Source organism: Polyodon spathula, chromosome 35, assembly GCF_017654505.1.
Source record: "Polyodon spathula isolate WHYD16114869_AA chromosome 35, ASM1765450v1, whole genome shotgun sequence".
Lineage (NCBI taxonomy): Eukaryota > Metazoa > Chordata > Actinopteri > Acipenseriformes > Polyodontidae > Polyodon > Polyodon spathula.
The window spans coordinates 1538153-1558028 of record NC_054568.1 but is presented as its reverse complement, the minus strand read 5'-3'; the positions used below and the strand labels follow the sequence as shown (position 1 = coordinate 1558028).

Here is a 19876-nt window from a genome sequence, read left to right as displayed (position 1 = left end):
GGGTGTGTGATTTGGCAAGATGGGGTGGTTTGGGCGTGTTACCATGGGGGTTAACGAAATTGTGCCAATGGGTGTGTATGATTGGCAATAAATGTGTGAAACGATATATTCTCTGTGCTTTACCATGCTTTCACTGTGCTTTACTACACTTTGGTGTGCTTTTACTGTGGGAAACTTTGATAATGGTTAGTTTACCATGGTTTGTTTATTAGTATGCTGTACTATACCTGTCTGTGCTTCCCTATGCTTTACCATACCCTCTGTGCTTTACAATGCTTGCCTACGTGTTACCATACCTCTCTATGTTTTACAATCCTTCCCTATGCTTTCCCATACCTTTCTGTGCTTTACAATGCTTCTCTATACTTTACCATACCTCTCTGTGCTTTACAATGCTTCCGTGTCCTTTACCATACCTGTGATTTACAATGCTTCCCTATGCTTTTACCACACATCTCTGTGCTTTACAATGCTTCCATATGGTTTACTACACCTCTCTGTAAGCCCGAACGTCAATTTACCGAAGGGTTACTGCAGGCGAGCTCAACGAGTCCTTGGTACATCCCCGGCACGAATGTAGCGCTCAAATGTTTTTTTACCCAAACTCCCTAGTCCGCCGTAACCCTTTTTTTCCTGCAAATGGCGTCTCTCAGTTACATAAATAAATCCTCCGTCCCTGAATTTTACCGTCGTTTGCATCAAACGTTTAGTTAGTGCTTGAAACGAGCTAGGGGCTTATTTTCGTTTGTTTCATGTTGTTGTTGTGTATTAAAGTAGCGCGCAAGCGCTTTTAAAGTCCATTTCTGTGCACCGCCTCTGTTTCTTAGGGGACAACGAACGGGTGTGAGTGCAGCTCGGTTTACTATATAACTATATATAAAGCTTTTGTGTAATGTATGCACTAATTTATTTTACAAAGATAATATATTTACAGATTTTTTTAAAAACTTTATTCTATAAATTACAGCTCCGTAGAGTACCTTACATCAGCAGTGAACTGATGGGCTGCTGTCCACGTCCTGTGATGTTGTACATGCAGTAGTTTATCACAATTTCATATAAAAAATAAAATCAATAAAAGTTTACAAAACGATTAAGATTATACCCCCAAATAATCGCAGGCACAAGCGAGGTGTAGGTGGAAAACCATTAAACTTAAAACAGTCAGTGTCTGCATCACCACCGTGGTTTGCAATCTCATAAACTTTTCTCGCCCCATCTTTTTGGTAATTTGAGACACAAACACAGTAGATAAAAGCCCGGAAGGTGTTTGGACCAAAGATTACGATTATAGAATTTAACGCGGCCCAAGCGAGATTATGCGCCTACGTGTTACCATATCTCTATGTTTTACAATCCTTCCCTATGCTTTCCCATACCTTTCTGTGCTTTACAATGCTTCTCTATACTTTACCATACCTCTCTGTGCTTTACAATGCTTCCGTGTCCTTTACCATACCTGTGATTTACAATGCTTCCCTATGCTTTACCACATCTCTGTGCTTTACAATGCTTCCATATGGTTTACTACACCTCTCTGTGCTTTGCAATGCTTCCCTATGCTTTACCAGACCTCTCTGTGCTTTACAATGCTTCCCTATGCTTTACCAGACCTCCCTGTGCTTTACAATGCTTGCCTATGCTTTACCACACCTCTCTGTGCTTTACAATGCTTCCCCATGGTTTACCAGACCTCTCTGTGCTTTACAATGCTTCCCTATGGTTTACCATGCTTTCACTGTGCTTTATTACACATTGGTGTGCTTTTTTGAGGGACACTGATAAGCGGCTGTGCTGTGTCTTGCTCATTGAAATCTTGTGTGTTCTAAATAGGGGTGCTTATCTGTGGAGTTGTACAGAGATACTTCAGCAAGCCATTGTAATGGATTTATGGGCTGCAAAGGCCTCGGCCGCACACATCAGAAAGAGGTTTTGAATCGTTTGAAATGCCACCTTGTTCAGGCTTGCCCTGCTATGGTGGTGTGGCTTTATTAACCAGGCCAAATATCCAGGGGCAAGAAACAGGAAGAAACAAAGATAAATAATCCAATAAACAGAATAAAACAACACACAGTACTGGTGGCAAGTCTGAGCTCAACTTCAAAACCCCCTGCAGGCAAAGAAACCCAAACATTACAAACTAGAGGGAGCTCTGCACAGAAATCACATGAGGTGAGGGGAGGGAAGGAGTGGGTTCGATAGCTGGACCATCAGAGAATATTTCAAGCTGCACTCTGACCAAACTGAAAAAACATCCCTGTAAAATGTAAACCGAGCCTGAGAAGTAACTTTGTAACTGCAGTTATAATTTTTCGAAGTGATACGTTACTATAACTAGCTAAAATTAAGTCCAAGTAACTGTATATAGTGAGCAGGGAGAGGGTTAAATTCCTCCCTGCCTAAAAATATGTATGTATGCACGTTTTGGTTTAATTGTAAAATTTTAATTATTGTTTTAATTATCACCCGCAGCTGGTAATTATTGCAAATTAATGCCAGGTGCAGGGTTTCAAAAGTGTGCAGTCAGTCTGCTCGAGGCTGCTGTGTGGCGAGCCCGATTGTGTGTCGTAGTCCTCAGAGATACTGTGTGAAGCCTTTGTTTTGTGGTGTATTTTGAGTTCAACGTGTGGGGTTTTGTTTGCTCTGTTTTATACCAGGTAAACGGCTTCGCCGTCCTGCGAGTTAGTCAGGGACCTGCATCAAACGTTTAGTTAGTGCTTGAAACGAGCTAGGGGCTTATTTTCGTTTGTTTCATGTTGTTGTTGTGTATTAAAGTAGCGCGCAAGCGCTTTTAAAGTCCATTTCTGTGCACCGCCTCTGTTTCTTAGGGGACAACGAACGGGTGTGAGTGCAGCTCGGTTTACTATATAACTATATATAAAGCTTTTGTGTAATGTATGCACTAATTTATTTTACAAAGATAATATATTTACAGATTTTTTTAAAAACTTTATTCTATAAATTACAGCTCCGTAGAGTACCTTACATCAGCAGTGAACTGATGGGCTGCTGTCCACGTCCTGTGATGTTGTACATGCAGTAGTTTATCACAATTTCATATAAAAAATAAAATCAATAAAAGTTTACAAAACGATTAAGATTATACCCCCAAATAATCGCAGGCACAAGCGAGGTGTAGGTGGAAAACCATTAAACTTAAAACAGTCAGTGTCTGCATCACCACCGTGGTTTGCAATCTCATAAACTTTTCTCGCCCCAGCCGGGGAGACGAGTTTGCAAAGTTTGGAAACCATGGGCGTGACGTTTCAGTCACTTCAAAAACACACAGACACTCACAAGCTGGGAGGGGAGGAACTTAGGAAAAAAAAGAAAAAAAAACTTCGGCTGAAAATGGCTTCCTTTCCTTTGGAGCCTGCAGCCCAGAAAGAGAGTCCTTCAGCAGAGCCAGCCGCCGCGGACCCCGGGAGCCCCCCAGACCAGGCGGCGGGGTCGCTGGACGAGGCCTCGGAGCGGCTGCTGCAGACTCTGCAGAGCTCCTCCGGGCTGAGTTTCTCCGCGGAGCAGGTTTCGTGCGTCTGCGAGGCGCTGCTGCAAGCGGGCAATGTGGAGCGCCTGGGCCGGTTCCTCTCCGCCGTCCCCCTCTCCGAGGAGCTGCTACGTGGCAACGAGACTCTGCTCAAGGCCCGGGCGCTGGTGGCTTTCCACCAGGAGGAGTTCAAGGAGCTGTACGCGCTCCTGGAAAGCCACCCCTTCCAGGCAGCCAACCACGCGTTTCTCCAGGACCTGTTCCTGCGAGCCCGCTACAAGGAGGCAGAAAGGTCCCGGGGCCGGTCCCTGGGCGCCGTGGACAAGTACCGTCTCCGCAAGAAGTACCCCCTGCCCAAAACCATCTGGGACGGAGAGGAGACGGTGTACTGCTTCAAGGAGAGGTCCCGCAACGCGCTCAAGGATTGCTACAAGAGCAACAGGTACCCGACCCCGGACGAGAAGCGCAACCTGGCCAGAGCCACCGGGCTGTCCCTCACGCAGGTCAGCAACTGGTTCAAGAACCGGCGGCAGCGGGACCGCACGCCCTCGGGGGCCAACAGCAAAAGGTAAGGAAACAAAGAGAGGGGCGAGGGCAGGTCGCGCACCCCCCCTGTTGAATGATATTGAAATTAACAAACCGATCGATACACATCAGTGGCGCAAAACAGAACCCACAACTTGTACTTTTAAAGTACAAAAAATAAACTGTAACACTGCTGTGCATTAACACCGTGTGTAAGAGCCTTTATTAAAAGAAACTGACTACAAACGGACATATCTGAAATAAAAGAAAACTATTGGGAAGTAGTACACACACATATATATATATAATTGTGAAGAATGCTTTAAGTGTGTGTACACTGCTGTAGTTACAATTAACAACACAAGCCACCGGCAGTTTAAACGGAGGAGGCTGAACAGTTTCACGATTCTTGTTGCCTGTTTAAAATAAACACGATTCTTATCATTGGTATTATTAAAAGCAGAGCAGATATGTGCCTCAACCCCTCCAGGTCACTCTCCTATTAAATATATATGAAAACCCCCAGTTTCGCCAGTGTGTCACCCCACTCCCGTGTATTTAAACACTTTGTCTTCGTGTTTGCCTGCTGGGATAGCCACGCTGCCTGGCTGCGCTCGCAATGTTACCGCGGGCGAGTCGCAAGCTGTGTCGTTGTATTAAGAGCAAACGTGTCCTGATGTTGTGAAATGTGAGCCGGCTGTCCCGGCCCGGGTCATGTTTCTGCCTTCAGCTTGTGAACGAGGCGAGCCGGGCCGAGAAAGCTGACACCGCGCCCCCCCGTAGAGGGGACGCGGGGAGGGAGGGTGACTGCACAGCGTCGACTGCTACGATTTAACTGGGGACGCAGTTTATAATGATGGCATTACAGCTATGGGAATAAGACTCCAATTGCATAGCATTTTGATCCATTCCTGGTTTCAAGATGAGTTCTTACACACTAAGCAAACTCCTACTAAATATGGAATTGGTGACAATACTTAGCAACAGGAGTCTTATTTCCGTCCTTTAACTATTAGGACTACTAACAACACTACTACTGCTATTAATAATAAGACTGGTGCTATTGATGTAATAATACAAACACAATAATAAGTCAACGATTAGCTGGAATCAATTCTTCCCACCCTAAAATATGTTTATTTTCATGCAAAAGTATGGGTAACTTCAACAAAGACTGACAGTAAGCATTAGGATATATAATCTTAGTTATCTAATATTTGGGAATACCAGTTGGTGTGAAATGTATGTTAGACATTTTTTCTCCCTGAACTGCAAGTCATTGCTAAATTCACACTGTAATTCTCTTCTGCCCAGAGTGTAATACAGCTGTGGCCAGAAGTTTACGATCGATAATAATAATAACAATAATAATTCTATGTGTTCCCGCCCAAGTTTAGCAGACGCTTATTGTAAATGGCTTCTTAAAATTTCCTGTTTATGCAACTTATTTTGGAGCCCTCCCACTGCAGGGAAGAACATTTTGAATAAAACATGGATAATGCACCACAGCACCAGAAGCACGAGAGAAAGAAACGTTTTGACCTTCGAAGGTTCAGAACACATTACCGAAGGAAGCTTCGAACCTTCAGTGGTACTCATTTGCATAATGTTCTGGCGACGTCACCATAGCTACTTGTTTATATTTGATTGAAAATCCCCCAAAAATTCCTAACAGAGGGATTGCAAGACATTTCTTTCAATACAGCACGCTTTGCTGTCCTGATGGCGAATGAAGAAATTAAAGGTTTGCCTCTGAAACGAGCTGCAGGGGGGAGGTGCGGACGGTGCTCAGTTTTCGAAATTAAAATGATTAGTGCTATCGTATATTTTGTATGTTTCAAACATATTTTACCATAGCACTTCTCTTACACTGTATTGTACAGTAGGTAGTCTGATTATCAAGTCTCAGGGTTTACCTGTGAAACTCCCTGTTTTTCACAATTTTGAGAGTCTCACTGCCGTGCAATGGATTATCACGTTTGTGCATATTAAGTTTATTGTTTGCGAGGCTGCAAAACCCTTTATACATGATACAGAGGTAAATCCAATACAGCTGCCCAAGTGTATTTATTTCATTCTGGGGGAGTGGGGTGGGGGGGGTGTCACCATGAAGAGTACATTGCCCATTCTATATTCCTGTAGTTTCTGCGCAAACTCCCCCCTTTCTCCAAAGATAGAATTGCCTTGTTGTCTCAAACTGACAGTTTCTCTGAGGGAGCTGCCTTTGTTTCTGTACACAACATGTCGTTACGAAGGAGAGGCTGTCAGACTGTCACTGTCTCGTTCACGCAGAAATTACCACAGAATTAAGAGAAATGGACATCAAGGAGAATGGAATTATTAAAGTCGAAAAATATAATAATCTTTAAGATGCCAGTGTCTGATGGAAGAGACAGTGTGGACAGTGCATGTTAACTGGTAGAAGAGACAGGGTGGATAGTGCATTTTAATTGATGAAAGAGACAGGGTGGACAGTGTATATTAACTGTTGACATGCATTGGGGCCTGTTTTAAGTGTCTCCCTCTCTCTTTCCACAGTGAGTCAGACGGCAATCCCAGCACAGAGGACGAGTCCAGCCGGGGGGCGGAGGAGCTCCCAACACTCCCAGTGCTCCAGACCAGCGCGGGCCACATCCTGCTGAACGGGGGCCTCCTGGGGCCTGGGGCCCAGCCTCTGGTGCTGAACGGGGGTCCAGGGGGGGTGATCATCAACGGGCTGGCCCTGGCGGAGGGGCAGACCCTCACCCTCAGCCCCGTCGACAACCCCCTGCTGCTGAACAGAGCCAGGCCACCTGAGGCAGAGGCCCCACTGTCCACGCTCTTGCTTACTGCTGGGGAGGGCAAGGGCTTGCCAGCCACCTCCTTCAGGGAGCACAGCCCCGCAGGCCTCCAGAACGGGGGACACCCTGAGATAGAAGTGCTACAGACGGGCATGCAGAGCCCCACCCCCACATCCTCCTCCTCCTCCTCCTCCCCCTCCCCTCCAGCACCCTGACTGTCACCCCTACCTGGGGATGGAAAGTGTCAGGTCGACCCGTTGAGTTCTGGAGACCTGTGGACACGCCCAGCGGGTCCCGAGGGGTCAGGTCGGTGCCATCACGTCGACGGTGAGAGGCCACTTGGGCTGTACCTGCTGTCCCTCCCGCAGGTAGTCCCCTCGATCGATCCAGGGCATTCCTGTCTCCCAGCTCCCGCCCTCATCCTCCTCCTCCCCCTGCGCCCAGATTGTCCCGGCAGCCCCAGTCAGCCCTGCGCTCCTCGGCCAGCCCCAGAGCTTCCATCTCACCGCGGGGCTCCAGGGCGAGCAGGAAGCCCCCCACACTCCCACCCTGGGACCCCCCCAGACCCTCCACACCCTCCAGACACTGCCACAGACCCCCTCGCAGATCGTCCCCGTCTCCCTTCCCGCTCTCTTCTCCTCCACCCCCTCTACCCCGCTCTCCTCCTCCTCCCCCTCCACTCCCCTCTTCCTGCCACAGGTGGTGCCCTGCTCCCAGACTGTCTCTCTCTCCTCCCCTGCTGGCACTCTGCAGATCCTGGCCAGCGCTCCCAGCACTCCCAGTCCTCTCCAGTTACCCGGTGGAGGCTCTGCTGGGGTGCAGCTCATTAACCCAGGCCTGTTCCAGCTGTCCTCTGGGGCTCAAGGTGAGTCTCCCTTCCCTCCTCCCTCCCTCCCTGTTTGTTCGCTTGACTCTAGTTGAATCTCAATAACACTGATGAAGGCCTGAACTGAAGCGCTCAGTTTCTGCTAGTTTCAGTAACACTGATGAAGGCACTAGAGCCTAAATGCTTGACTCGGTGTAGTTTCCTAATCCTGGTGAAGGCACCAGAGCCTAGGGGTGTAAATAGTTTAGAGCTTAAACGTTAATGAAGTGTTTAAACGTTTTTAATTTTTCTTAATCGTTTAAACTTCATAAAAAATGTACAGGTCACATATTAAGAAGCAGGTGTGTGCAAATAAAAGCTACTCGGTTTTTTAAAATTTTTGATTGCTTCCTACCTTTGTCATGTGGCATCATTCTCATTCCCCTCCCAATGTATCTAGCATGGAGGAGCTGGGTTCTCCCCAGGAATTCTGTACAGCCGGGCGTTATAGCCGGGAGCACTTTTAACGGAAAAATAAACTTGCCTTCCCTTAAATATAATACGACAAAAAAATTGAACAATGTGTTGTGTTAGAAAACCCTGCATTCCATTGTCATCATTTTTGCTTTGAAAATAATTGTTAGAAAATGTGGATAAAATTAGGGCTGAAAACATAACACGGTTGATTATTGAGATGATCGCAAACGGCGTGCAACCAATTTCAACTTGAATGTCTTTTGCTGAGCGGATTACAGAAGGCTGTGTTTATTTCTTTTTTGCTATTCTGTGACAGAGACTCGTGATGTTAATAGGTTGGTTTTTTTGTTTTGTTTTAAACAGAAGATTGCTTCTATTATGTTATTTTTTGGTCTTTTTTATCTGACTGTCAGTCAGATAATTATGATTTGGTGTGATACTGTACTTGGGATAAAGTCAGTTTGGTGTGAAGTTCTTGTTTCTTCAATACAGTAAGTAGGATAGATTAGCGATTTGGATTGTAGCCCTATTTTGAATAATGACACTGTATAACATTTCTGTAATGAAATCAATGTTCTCGCCCTGGAATCCAAACAGAACCTTATCGTACCCCAATGCTAATATTGTTTCACTATTTTTATGCATTTATTTATATATAGGGCTTAATTGAATAATTTATTTTAATTTAGTTGTTTTCATGGGCTTTTAAATAGACCAAGCCTTTATTTTTCACGTACAGACGAGATCACAACATGTTAATGAACGGTTAAAGCTAGAATGAACAATAAAGCATTTTGCTGGACACACTGTTATGACGAGTAACTGTATTTAAATTAATAAAGAGGAGTCGCTTTGGCATTTCAATGAAAAAGTAAGACTCGCCATTTAAAAGCCTATTTAGTGGTTTCACAGAAAATAAAAAGTAAATTAAACCAATTTTACTATTAACGGGTTTCTCGGTTGTGATTGAGATACACAAATGGATTAACAGGTTTCAATTGCATTTAAGAAAAGTAGAAAAGTACCTGTTTATAGGCAATTAATTTATAGAAAGCTATTTATTTTAAAATGTTCAGAGCCCTTACAGCCAATGCACTTCCACCAAGATGGCAGACTTCCAGTTTTCTCCTGCTGATGAGACTACAAATCGAGGGGGGCGCGTACTACCCCCTTTTCAGAAAGTTTTTATTTTAATGTTTAAACTATATATGTTTAAGCGTTTATTAAATCAAACAGAATCTAGCTCTCCCATTAGAGCCCAAACGCTTGTCTGCTTGACTCAGTTTAGTTTCATGACCCTAATGAAGGCACTGGCCTGTACGTTAGCCTCAGTCTCCTCTCCCTTGCTGTTCCAGGTAACCTTCTTCTGAGCAACCCAGCAGGGGGCAGCACCTTCCTGACGGGCGTGTCCTTCCAGCCTGGCAAGCTCCTCCTGACTGCCACCTTCCCCGCTGGGATGCTGCTCCCCTCCCCTGCCCTGCCCCTCAAACAGGAGCCAAGCTCCGGGGGTCTCCTCCTCACCCCGGTCCTCTCCCCGAGCCCAGCCCCCGTCTCTGGGGTGATCTCTCTGACTCCCTCCTCCTCTTACTCCAGCCCCTCCTCTGTCTCAGCATTTCAGACAGACGGCTCCGTCACCTTCATAAACTCTGCTAGCCTGTACCCTGCCGGAGCTCCCTGCACACTCCCCCCTCCTAGCCCTGCCGTTGGACTGGGGGCACCTCTCACCCCAGTAAGCACCATCAGCCACCACCACCACCTCCCAGTCTCGAACTCCCAGCTTCCCCAGGTAGTGTGGAGCCTACCCAGCTCTGCCCCCTCCTCCCAGCTGCCCCAGGTAGTGTGGAGCCTGCCCAACTCTTTCCCCTCCTCCCAGCCTGGTGCTGCTGCTGTGTTGGAGCTGAAGAAGGGGGATCACTTGGGTGTGGGTGAGGGTGAGGATGAGCATGAGGGAGAGCCCAGGGGTCTGCTGAGCCTGGCTGGGGGGGAGGAATTACTCCTGGGGGGTGCAGAGGAGCCTGAAGACATGGAGTGCGATGCCAAGGTGCTCACTCAGCTGCAGCCTGTCCCTGTCGACGTGGATCTGGGGCTGTAGGAGGGAGACGTCTCCACCCAGACTGGACTTTATCTGGGATTAGCTTTTTGAAGTGCAGTTTCCATTGAGAGGGCCCCAGGGGTGGGGACTGAACAGATATTCCTTCGTCGGGAGATTGGCGAGTTCTTCACACTTATCCATGGGATTGCAGTCCGGACTGACATTGGATAAACCTGGGGATGTGAACTGAAGAAAAGTCTCTGTGGTGTTGGGATTATAATCCAGATTAAGCGCGAGTGTCTGAGATGAACGAGAGCGGCCAGCAGTAGTGCTGCATGAATCGATTAGCAGGATGAAGCTCTCCACAGAAATCAGATGCTGACAATTAGGTGAGAGTCACTGGTGTCAGAGGTTCAGAGTGAAGAAACAGCTGCTTGGGTTTGTGGTGATCTCTGCTTTTCTTGCTCTGTGGAGAACAGAAATCCACACAAACCCAAGCAGCTGTTTCTTCACTTGTTTCACTTGGGATGGTAAATTAGCCCTATCAACACCAGCGACCCTCACCTGTGGAACTCGATCTCAATAAGTCGGTTCTTGTCGCACTAGCCACAACAATGTAAATGACTATTAAAAAGGACCTGGCCATGTGAACTGAAGAGGATTCATCATGTACGGATCTGAATCCTGATTTACAGCGTTTAATCTGAGATTAGCAAAACCTGTTTCGCTAGAGTCTCCATCTCTGCAGAGCTGGGTAACAATCCAAAGAGGACTCCCTGTCACAGGGGATTTCAGCACGGATTTACTGTGTGCATCTCAAATGAGTAAAACCTTTTCACTACAGTCCCTTCCAAAAGGATGTGGATATATAAACTGGACAGTGGGGAGCTGGGCAGAGTAGGAGCTGCCACTACACTATAAAGGACAGAATCCATTGAAAAGGATCACAGGAGTGTACATGAAAGGTGTTTCTTTACACAAATACGATTATGGTCGAGATTAACGTCAGATAATCTGAGATTAGCAAAACCTGTTTCACTGCAGTGTTCATCTCTGCAGGTCTGGGTTGTAATCGCGATGGGGTTTCAATCTGGAGTAACGGCGAGCATACGAGATTAGCAAAGCCTCTTTGAAAGGGACCTGTTATATAAATTAAAAATGATTGATCATGTATGGATTTAGAGTGGGAAATCTGAGATTTAGCAAAACCTGTTTCACAGCATCCTATTGAAAAGGACCTGGAAGCATAAACTGGAGAGGAGTTGTTGTCTGTCCTGATGGGCAGTGAATATGAGCGAGAGCTGCCACCACTGACAAAGGTCCATTTCAATAGATATGAGCTAAAGAGGTCCTTTTACACAATAGGATTAGGGTCCAGATTAACATTGGATAATCTGGGATTAGCACTACAGACCCCAATGCAGGGTTTAGCACAGTCCAGATTAACACTGGCTCCCCCACTACTACTCAGTGCCCTTGGTTTTCTTGCTTTAAAAAAATGTTGATGTCCCTAAACAGATCCTCGACCCCTCTTCAGATTCACGCAAGAGATTTTAATGAGCGAGCGAGACAGCTAGCATACCGTCCCACAAGGTCAATGGGAGAGACTGGGTTGGGACATTTCCGATTCGTTTTACTCGAGTGCGCAGCGGGACACGGTCTCCCTGCATTGTTTGATTGAATCTCCCATTTTAAAGGAATCTCTGTTTGCTTGTCTTCGTGTCTGTCCGTGTGTGTGTGGCTGCTGTCAGTTGCAAAGTGTTTCTCGACTAACCTTGGAAAAGTCTGTTATGCAAATTACATTAGAGAAGCAGACCGTGTGTGTGTGTGTGTGTGTGTGTCTGTGCTCTGTGTGTTTTCACAGTTCAGATCAGTCACGGTGAGTCAATTGCAACAAACTTGTAGATGTAGTACGGAGGTCTTTTTTTTTTTTTTTTTTTTTTTTCCCCAGAAGATTTCAAATAATTTCATGTCATGTTTGGTTAGGGTTATGGCTCGGTTTCATAAAGCTGGCAATATATTTTGGGATTTTTCATATTTGTTCCAGTTTGTACAATACCACACGTCTTTAGTTTACAGACATTGCTGGACTAACTTAGGAACATGTTTTAAGGCCTGGTCACACAGGCGATTTTTGTCGCCGGCAGCAACAGGAACACATTCATTGCCTGCATGTCGCCTTGCAGTTTGCGGTGGGCACACGAGAGACAGGCCTGCCGTCGACAAGCTGGCAACACACAGGCAATGCACACTTTTGTCACAAGACATAACCATGCTGTGAAGGAAGACTACAATATAAAAATTTAACAATCCAGTAGTTCCTTCTTAAATAAAAATGTGTACATTAGTAGAATTATTTAGTTAGTAGGTGTACATGGTTAAGATGCCAAACATTATCAATATATCGGTATCGTTATCCTAAACAGGGCTTTTGAGAGCAAGAAGGCAGACCTGAGATCTTTTAATTTTCTCCTCTTTGTTTGCAGTTAAAATGAAAGATGATATGATTGGGGGTGAATGTAGAATAACAGCCATACTGCATACACTGCAAATGAATTAAAAAACATTAAAAAAAAAATATGGTACACGTTTTATTATAAGAATTTTATTTTAAATATGCTATTGTAATCGTGGACATTAACATCCGCTTATCAGGGCTTCCAAGTGGCGCATCCAGTGAGAAGATCTCACGTAGAGTGCAGGAGGCGCCCTATAGTCTGGACTTCGCTGGCTTGAGTCCCGGCTATTCCTTTGCTGACCCAGGAGGGCAGTAGCGGTTACTGTAGGTTCGTTGCAATTGAGAACATTGTTAGTATGCAGCTAGGGACTCTTGAGCTGCTTGGTTCGTTGCAATTGGTATTAACTTGCATACTGGTTTAGTATCGTCCTCCGTACTAACCACGGGATCATCCCCAGAGAGTACGCTGCTTTTGGTTTGTTGCAATTGACCCAGTGATTTTAATCCTGTACTCCTTTATCCTGCCTGTCTCTCTCAGCTGTCCACACGTTTACTACAGTAGGACTAGAGAGGAGCAAACACTACCTGTAAATATCAACAGCACTATGCAAAGACACTTCCAACTAGCTTTCTAGGGATTTTTGTATTATTATTATTATTATTATTATTATTATTATTGTTGTTGTTGTTGTTATTTTGTTTCTGTTTGTAAGTGAAACTGAATATTCCTGTAAATATCAGTGCCTTCCACACCCCCTGTCCCATGAAGTGGGGTGCACTGTTTACTCTGTTACATTTCTATAAGGAAAGGGGGATGATGGGGAGGAGGTGGGTGGTCAAACGAATTTTAAAGAGGCTGGACCAAGGCTTTCAAATCCACAAATCCCTGGAATTCGAGATCAATAATATATAAAAAAAAAAACAAAAGCAAGCTGTATTCCAGACGGTAAGAGGCGGGGCGGATGTGAAAGCCAGCGCTCCTGTAAGGGGCAGACAGACGGCAGCGTTTCTATCTTGCTGAGAGGAATGAGAGAGTCATGGTACTGCAACCCGCCCCCATAGCGGGTTCAAGTTCATCTCGTGTGTGCTCTCCTAAGGAAAATGACTAACCACACCCGCCCCCCAAAATAATGAATTAAAACTCCCAAGCTCAGATATAAAATGTACTGCTCACAAAAAGTTAAGCATATTCTTAGAATGTCAAATATTCAAATGAAACAGTTTGTGTATTGCCCCTGCTTCAAGACCATTGCCCTGCTGAGCATAATGGGCAAACCTGCCCCACTGTTAAATGAGGGCACCTGAGACAGAACTGTGCAAGGTACCTGCTGATCATTGACTGTGTGAATTCAGTGCTGTAGCTGGAGTCACGCCTGTCTGATGCCATGAATCGAAAGCATTGGACATTGCGCAGTCTGTGGTCAGCAGTTTGTGGATGAAGTACAGACAGACTGGTCGGACAGCCAATGGACCTCAAAATGGGCGGCCAAAAGTGACCAATGGCAGACAAGACTCATCAATTCAGGGCTGAGACATCACATAGAAATGGCTCAACTCTGTCAAGGTGTTGGGTCCAGTGTATTGACCCAGACAGTCAGAAATCACCGACACAGCCGTGACATGTTGCTGCTAGAGGGGGTCCAGCCGCTATTAACTGTTGTGTGAAAATAATGATGCAATATTCCTTTCAGCGAATTCACTACCGAACATTAGCGATTACATTGGGTTTTCACTTGTACAGTCTTTGATTTTTGTGAGCAGTATATATTGAAACAGGAAGCCAGTGTCTCGAATGCAGCATTGTTTGACTGTCGTAGCTAACACTCTGTCTCAGATCTGTACCTAGAAACTCCGGGTTTCAGTTCACAGCTCACACTGGTGTCCTGAACGAGTGGTTTGCATTTTGTCCTTTTGAGAAATTTGCAGATGATGGGGGCTAAGAGGCACAGACAAGCTTCTCACTTCTTTTATAGAGAGAGGGGCCCAGGCCTGACCCACAGACAGGGTGTGTTCAGGTGTATGATTCCTCGCTTTCTCTCTGCATATGGAGCTCTGCCTGCCTGCCTGTTTTTATACTTTGCTGTGCTCCCCAACCCCCCCCCCCCCCAGCACCGTGACACCAAAGATCAGCCAGCCGCTTCCGTTTCTGAACAAAGGGAAAGAGGTACAATGTGAATATTTTTATGTCTTCCAGTTTTGTACTCAAAGGTTATTTTATTTTTCTAAACCATTTACTGTATTATTATAATAAAAAGTAAACACTACCAGACACAGCCTTGCCTGTCTGTGTGTCTGGCTGTGCGTGTGCGTGTGTGTGTGTGTACCTCTACAAACCAAGTCACTTGGACTCTGAACTGCTGAGAGCGTGAGACTATTTTAATTAGATGTTACCATATCGAGATATTTATCTGTCGATACAAGACCGATCCGTTTATCTGTGTGATCTAACTGATATGAGGGACTCTGTCCAGTTGACCTAAACTTAATTAAGCTGCTTTTCTGCAGACCTCATTTCACTATGAAGGGAGAATGAGAGGAGGACTGAGTGAGGGGAGGGGGATATTGTAAGATCCCCCAACTGCAATTAGAATGTAATTTGAGGATTTTTAAATGCTATTATCGCACCAAGCACCCAACAACAAAAAACAAAGAAAGTTCCACTCCAGGCTTGCTCCAGGCGCTGTCATGCAAAGCCTGATTTGACTGTGAAATCACAGTATTGTCAGTTCATTCAGCACCCTGTACATAGCGTGAGAGGAAGGCAGTTTGCAGGGTGCTGAATGGACTGACAATGCTGTGACTTCACAGTCAAATCCAGCTTTGCATAACAGCGCCTGGAGTGGAGCGCAGGGACAGGATCCAATAAACACCCGGCAGGCAGGGGAGGTGAGGAGATGAGTGAGCGAGAACCGAAGAGGAGCGACGGGCCTGAACCAGAAACCAGGAACGAGGGAGGCGGCCTGGGACACTGCTATACCCGACTGCCTGCCTGTCTGCACCTCTGTCTCTCTCTCTGTGTGCCTGCCTTTCTGCTTCTCTCTGTCTCTCTCTGTGTGCCTGCCTGTCTGCCTCTGTCTGTCTCTTTCTGCCTGTCTGTACCTCACAGTTCCAGTTCAGAAGGGCCAGCAGGTTTGATCCGGTCGGATCGGGCTTGTTTCTCTCCTTGTCTGTGGGACTGAGCTGCAGTCAGCTACAGTTCAAAACTACCTTTTCTACTGAGCTAATCAAACAGTGTCTCAAACTCAGACTCTTCTTTCTGGATGTCGTTGTCCTGCTTGCTACTCTGAAGCAGCTGGAAAAGAGGAGAGATGATAATAATGTGGATCTTGGATTCTGTGTGAGCTACATTGAACTCTGTGTATCACTCCTGAAAGAACACACCTATAAGTAAATAATGTAAATAAGACAGCACAGCCGTAAAATTAGTTTTGTTTCAATATTATTGACCACATAAATAAACCAATAATAATACAAAATCTTGGATCCTATTTGATCTACAAACCCTGAACTAACACTGGACTCAAAAGAAGGATCAAAGAAGAGACAGAAGAAACCAAACAGACCCCCCTCCCCCCCCCATAACCTGGAGCCTGCGATGCCCCCCCCCTGGTGTTCACTGCGGAGCAGGTGACCTACGTGTGTGAGGTGCTGCAGAGAGGGGGCAGCATGGAGCGGCTGGGGCACTTCCTGTGCTCCCTGCCTGCCTGTGATTGGCTGCAGCATGACGAGAGCGTGCTGAAGGCGCGGGCTCTGCTGGCATTTCACTGTGGGGAGTTTGGGGAGCTGTACCGCCTGCTGCAGAGCCAGCCCTTCTCTCCCCACAGCCACCCCGCCCTGCAGCAGCTGTGGCTCCAAGCACACTACCTGCAGGCAGAGAGGCTGAGGGGCTGGCCGCTGAGGGCCGTCGGCAAGCACCGCGTGCGCAGGAAGCACCCCCTACCACCATCTGGGACGGGGAGGAGACCAGCAACTGCTTCAAGGTACCGGCTCACTCTCATACTCTCCATCGCTCTCACTCTCTCTATCCCTTTCTCTATCACACTCTCTCCCTGTCCTGTCCACTCTTTCTCTCCGTCCCTTTCTCTATTGTTCTATCACTCTGATCCTGTCTCACATATACACTCCTCTCTGCTTTCTCTCCCTCTCCTCCCTCTATATCTCTCTGTCCCACTGTCTCATACATACACTCCTCCTCCATTCTTTTCTCTCACCCTCTTTTTCTCAGCCTCTTCCTCTATCTCTCCATTTCCTAACAACTGACTGCTGTTGCCTTCATTCATTATTTAATATAACTCTCTATATAAAAGCATGTCTTCAATGTCTCCGGTGTTGTCTGATACCTGTCTGTCAGTTGAATACGAGTCGGCTGTGTCTCTCTGATACTCTGGATCAGAGCACTGCACTGGCAGAACTGTCCAGTGATCCCCAGCCCTGAGCAACGCTGCGCACTGAAACTGCTGCTTTTGGCTTTGTGAGATTATTTAACAAAGCTTTTAAAACAGCTGCCGATCACAAGTCCCTGTTTAGCAAACCAGGTGAGAGAGCGAGCCAGCCGAGCCCAGTCTGAACATGACAACATGCAAAGTGCTGTGCAGCTTAGCACCACGACTGGGGCGGAGCATTTGTTTCCTGCGCTACCACACACAGACCGCTCACTCACTGCAACCCTGCTGTCAATAATACAGCTCTGGACAAACGTGTTGCAAAAGCTAGAATTTTAGAATTGAGCCATAATAAAACAAAAAACAAAAAATACAGTGTGAATATAATTTCAATCTTTTATTTAACATCACGTAATTTAAAAACTACAACATGATATTGGAAAAGTCTACCAGAAGCCATGATCCTAACAGTGTTTCATGTTAGATTTTGAAATTACACATTTTTCATTTTTTGTCAGTTTTTTGTTAAGTATGTGGAAAACCACAAAGCAGTCTGTAATTCAATATGCTAATGCAACATTATTCGGCAGGTTTCATTCAACTTTATGAAGCAATATTTGTTGATTCTAAAGAGTGATGCTAAACTTTTGACCATAGCTGTAGTCTTGAATACCATACTTTGAACCTCCAGTGTATAAAAATTCTATATATAATGCAATGATTTTTATTTTTATTATTATTATTTATTATTATTTATTATTATTATTATTATTATAGTTATCTCTCCCCTCCCTCTGTCCCTCCCTCCCAGGAGAGGTCATGCAATGTCCTGAGGGAGTGCTACTCTCTGAACCCCTACCCCTCCCCGAGAGAGAAGCGGGAGCTGGCTGGAGTCACGGGGCTGACCGCCACACAGGTCAGCAACTGGTTCAAGAACCGGCGGCAGAGAGAGCGGGCCGCCAACGACAGGGACAGGTGAGGAGCCCTGATAGAGACAGCGGGACACGGACAGGGACAGGTGAGGAGCCCTGATAGAGAGAGAGAGAGAGACACACTGAACTGACAGGGACACAGGTGAGGAGCCCTGATAGAGAGAGAGAGAGAGAGAGAGAGAGAGAGAGAGAGAGAGAGAGAGAGAGAGAGAGAGAGCGGGACACTGACAGGGACAGGTGAGGAGCCCTGCTGCACCTCCTAGTGGTCACTTTTCAAACTGCATCACTTCAGGAATTCAGCTCTAGTGTGGGGGTTGTTTTTGTTTTGTTGGACTAGTTAGTAAATAATGATCCACTGGAGAATGACAGAGAACACACACAGTAGCATAGCAGACATTATACTGAGCCACACTGTCTCCCTGTCTCCCTGTCTGTCTGTCTGTCTGTCTGCCTGCCTGCTTGCCTGTCTGTCTCATTGTCTCCCTCCCTGCCTACCTCCCTGCATGCCTGTCTGTCTCCTTGTCTCCCCCCTTCCTGTCTGTCTGTCTGCCTGCCTGCTTGCCTGTCTGTCTCCTTGTCTCCCTCCCTGCCTGCCTGTCTGTCTGTCTGTCTCCCTGCATGCCTGTCTGTCTCCTTGTCTCCCCCCTTCCTGTCTCCCTGTCTGTCTGTCTGCCTGCTTGCCTGTCTGTCTGTCTGCCTGCCTGCCTGTCTCCCTGTCTGTCTGTCTGTCTCGCTGTTCATACACACTATACACAGATGCTCACAGTCTATAACTCTGTTGTTTACACTTTTGTATTGTCCCTCTCCAGTTAAAATCCAGCTCTATTAGTTTTCTATTCCTGAACAGTCTTTCTTCAGTCCGTTGTGGTTCTCATTGAAGAGGGGAAAGGTTACTCCAGAGAACAGGGTCAGGGCAGGTGATCGATTGAGACGTCCTTTACTTGACTTTGCAATTGAAGATAATCACTTTGCTTCTTGTAAAGCCATTGATGTCACCCTTATAGAAGAGTCCCATAGTAAAAGCAGAGTGTAAGTGTGGTAAAGCAGTAGAAACTCAATAAGCAGGGCCAGGGAGTAACGCATTACATGTCACTCATCACTGTAATCTCATTACATCAGGAACGTGTCACTGTAATGGTTCTATTAACGGAATGTGGTAATGCGTTACATTTTATGTGACATAATAACATAGTTTTGGTTACATTTAAAAAAAGGAGCTAATGCATGAAATCAGAAAGCGCTTCAGCATTGCAAGTCACACCTTACATGTCACTTGAACAGCATCTTGCTAGAAAAGGGAGTCAGAGGAGGGACCGAGCGGGATCTATAGCTGGATCTGCAAAGAATATTACGAGCTGCAGTCTGACCAAACCAAAAAAAAAAACTCTTTAAAATGGTAGGGCTGCTGTGTTCAGCGAGTTTGTTCCTCTGCTCTGTCTGTGTGGTAGGGCTGCTGTGTTCAGCGTGTTTGTTCCTCTGCTCTGTCTGTGTGGTAGGGCTGCTGTGTTCAGTGTTTGTTCCTCTGCTCTGTCTGTGTGGTAGGGCTGCTGTGTTCAGTGTGTTTGTTCCTCTGCTCTGTCTGTGTGGTAGGGCTGCTGTGTTCAGCGTGTTTGTTCCTCTGCTCTGTCTGTGTGGTAGGGCTGCTGTGTTCAGCGTGTTTGTTCCTCTGCTCTGTCTGTGTGGTAGGGCTGCTGTGTTCAGTGTGTTTGTTCCCCTGCTCTGTCTGTGTGGTAGTGCTGCTGTGTTCAGTGTGTTTGTTCCCCTGCTCTGTCTGTGTGGTAGGGCTGCTGTGTTCAGTGTGTTTCTATGTGTCACTCCTCCTTGCTGTTTCCTGATCCTCTGTCTTGCAGGGAGGGGGGTGAGAGAGGGGCGTGTCCGCTGGGCTCCCCTGGGAGTGGGGGGGGTACCCCAGCTCAGACGAGGAGCTCCCTCACCACCCGCCTCTCCTGGGAGGTGGCGCTAATGGGGCCACACAGCACTCACGGGATGAAGGGGCTG

The 19876-nt window shown here is 46.4% G+C and overlaps 1 protein-coding gene and 1 pseudogene across 1 annotated transcript; both read left to right on the top strand.

The window, feature by feature from the left end:
- The first annotated feature begins 2953 nt into the window (after positions 1-2953).
- On the top strand, positions 2954-14823 carry LOC121303741 (homeobox protein SIX5-like). The gene is made up of 4 exons (XM_041234519.1): positions 2954-4055; positions 6551-7001; positions 7183-7657; positions 9430-14823. Exons 1-4 carry the CDS (start codon positions 3253-3255, stop codon positions 10164-10166), a joined length of 2466 nt encoding a protein of 821 aa, XP_041090453.1. The 5' UTR covers positions 2954-3252; the 3' UTR covers positions 10167-14823.
- Positions 14824-15458: 635 nt separating this feature from the next.
- LOC121303740 lies at positions 15459-17935 on the top strand (annotated as a pseudogene).
- Positions 17936-19876: the final 1941 nt, after the last annotated feature.

What these genes read in the sequence shown, in the direction of transcription:
- LOC121303741 (XM_041234519.1), top strand. Translation starts at nt 3,253, where the DNA reads ATGGGCGTGACGTTTCAGTCACTTCAAAAACACACAGACACTCACAAG. An exon ending in TCGGGGGCCAACAGCAAAAG is followed by an intron (nt 4,056 to 6,550) that starts GTAAGGAAACAA and finishes CTCTTTCCACAG; the next exon opens with TGAGTCAGACGGCAATCCCA. An exon ending in GCTGTCCTCTGGGGCTCAAG is followed by an intron (nt 7,658 to 9,429) that starts GTGAGTCTCCCT and finishes TTGCTGTTCCAG; the next exon opens with GTAACCTTCTTCTGAGCAAC.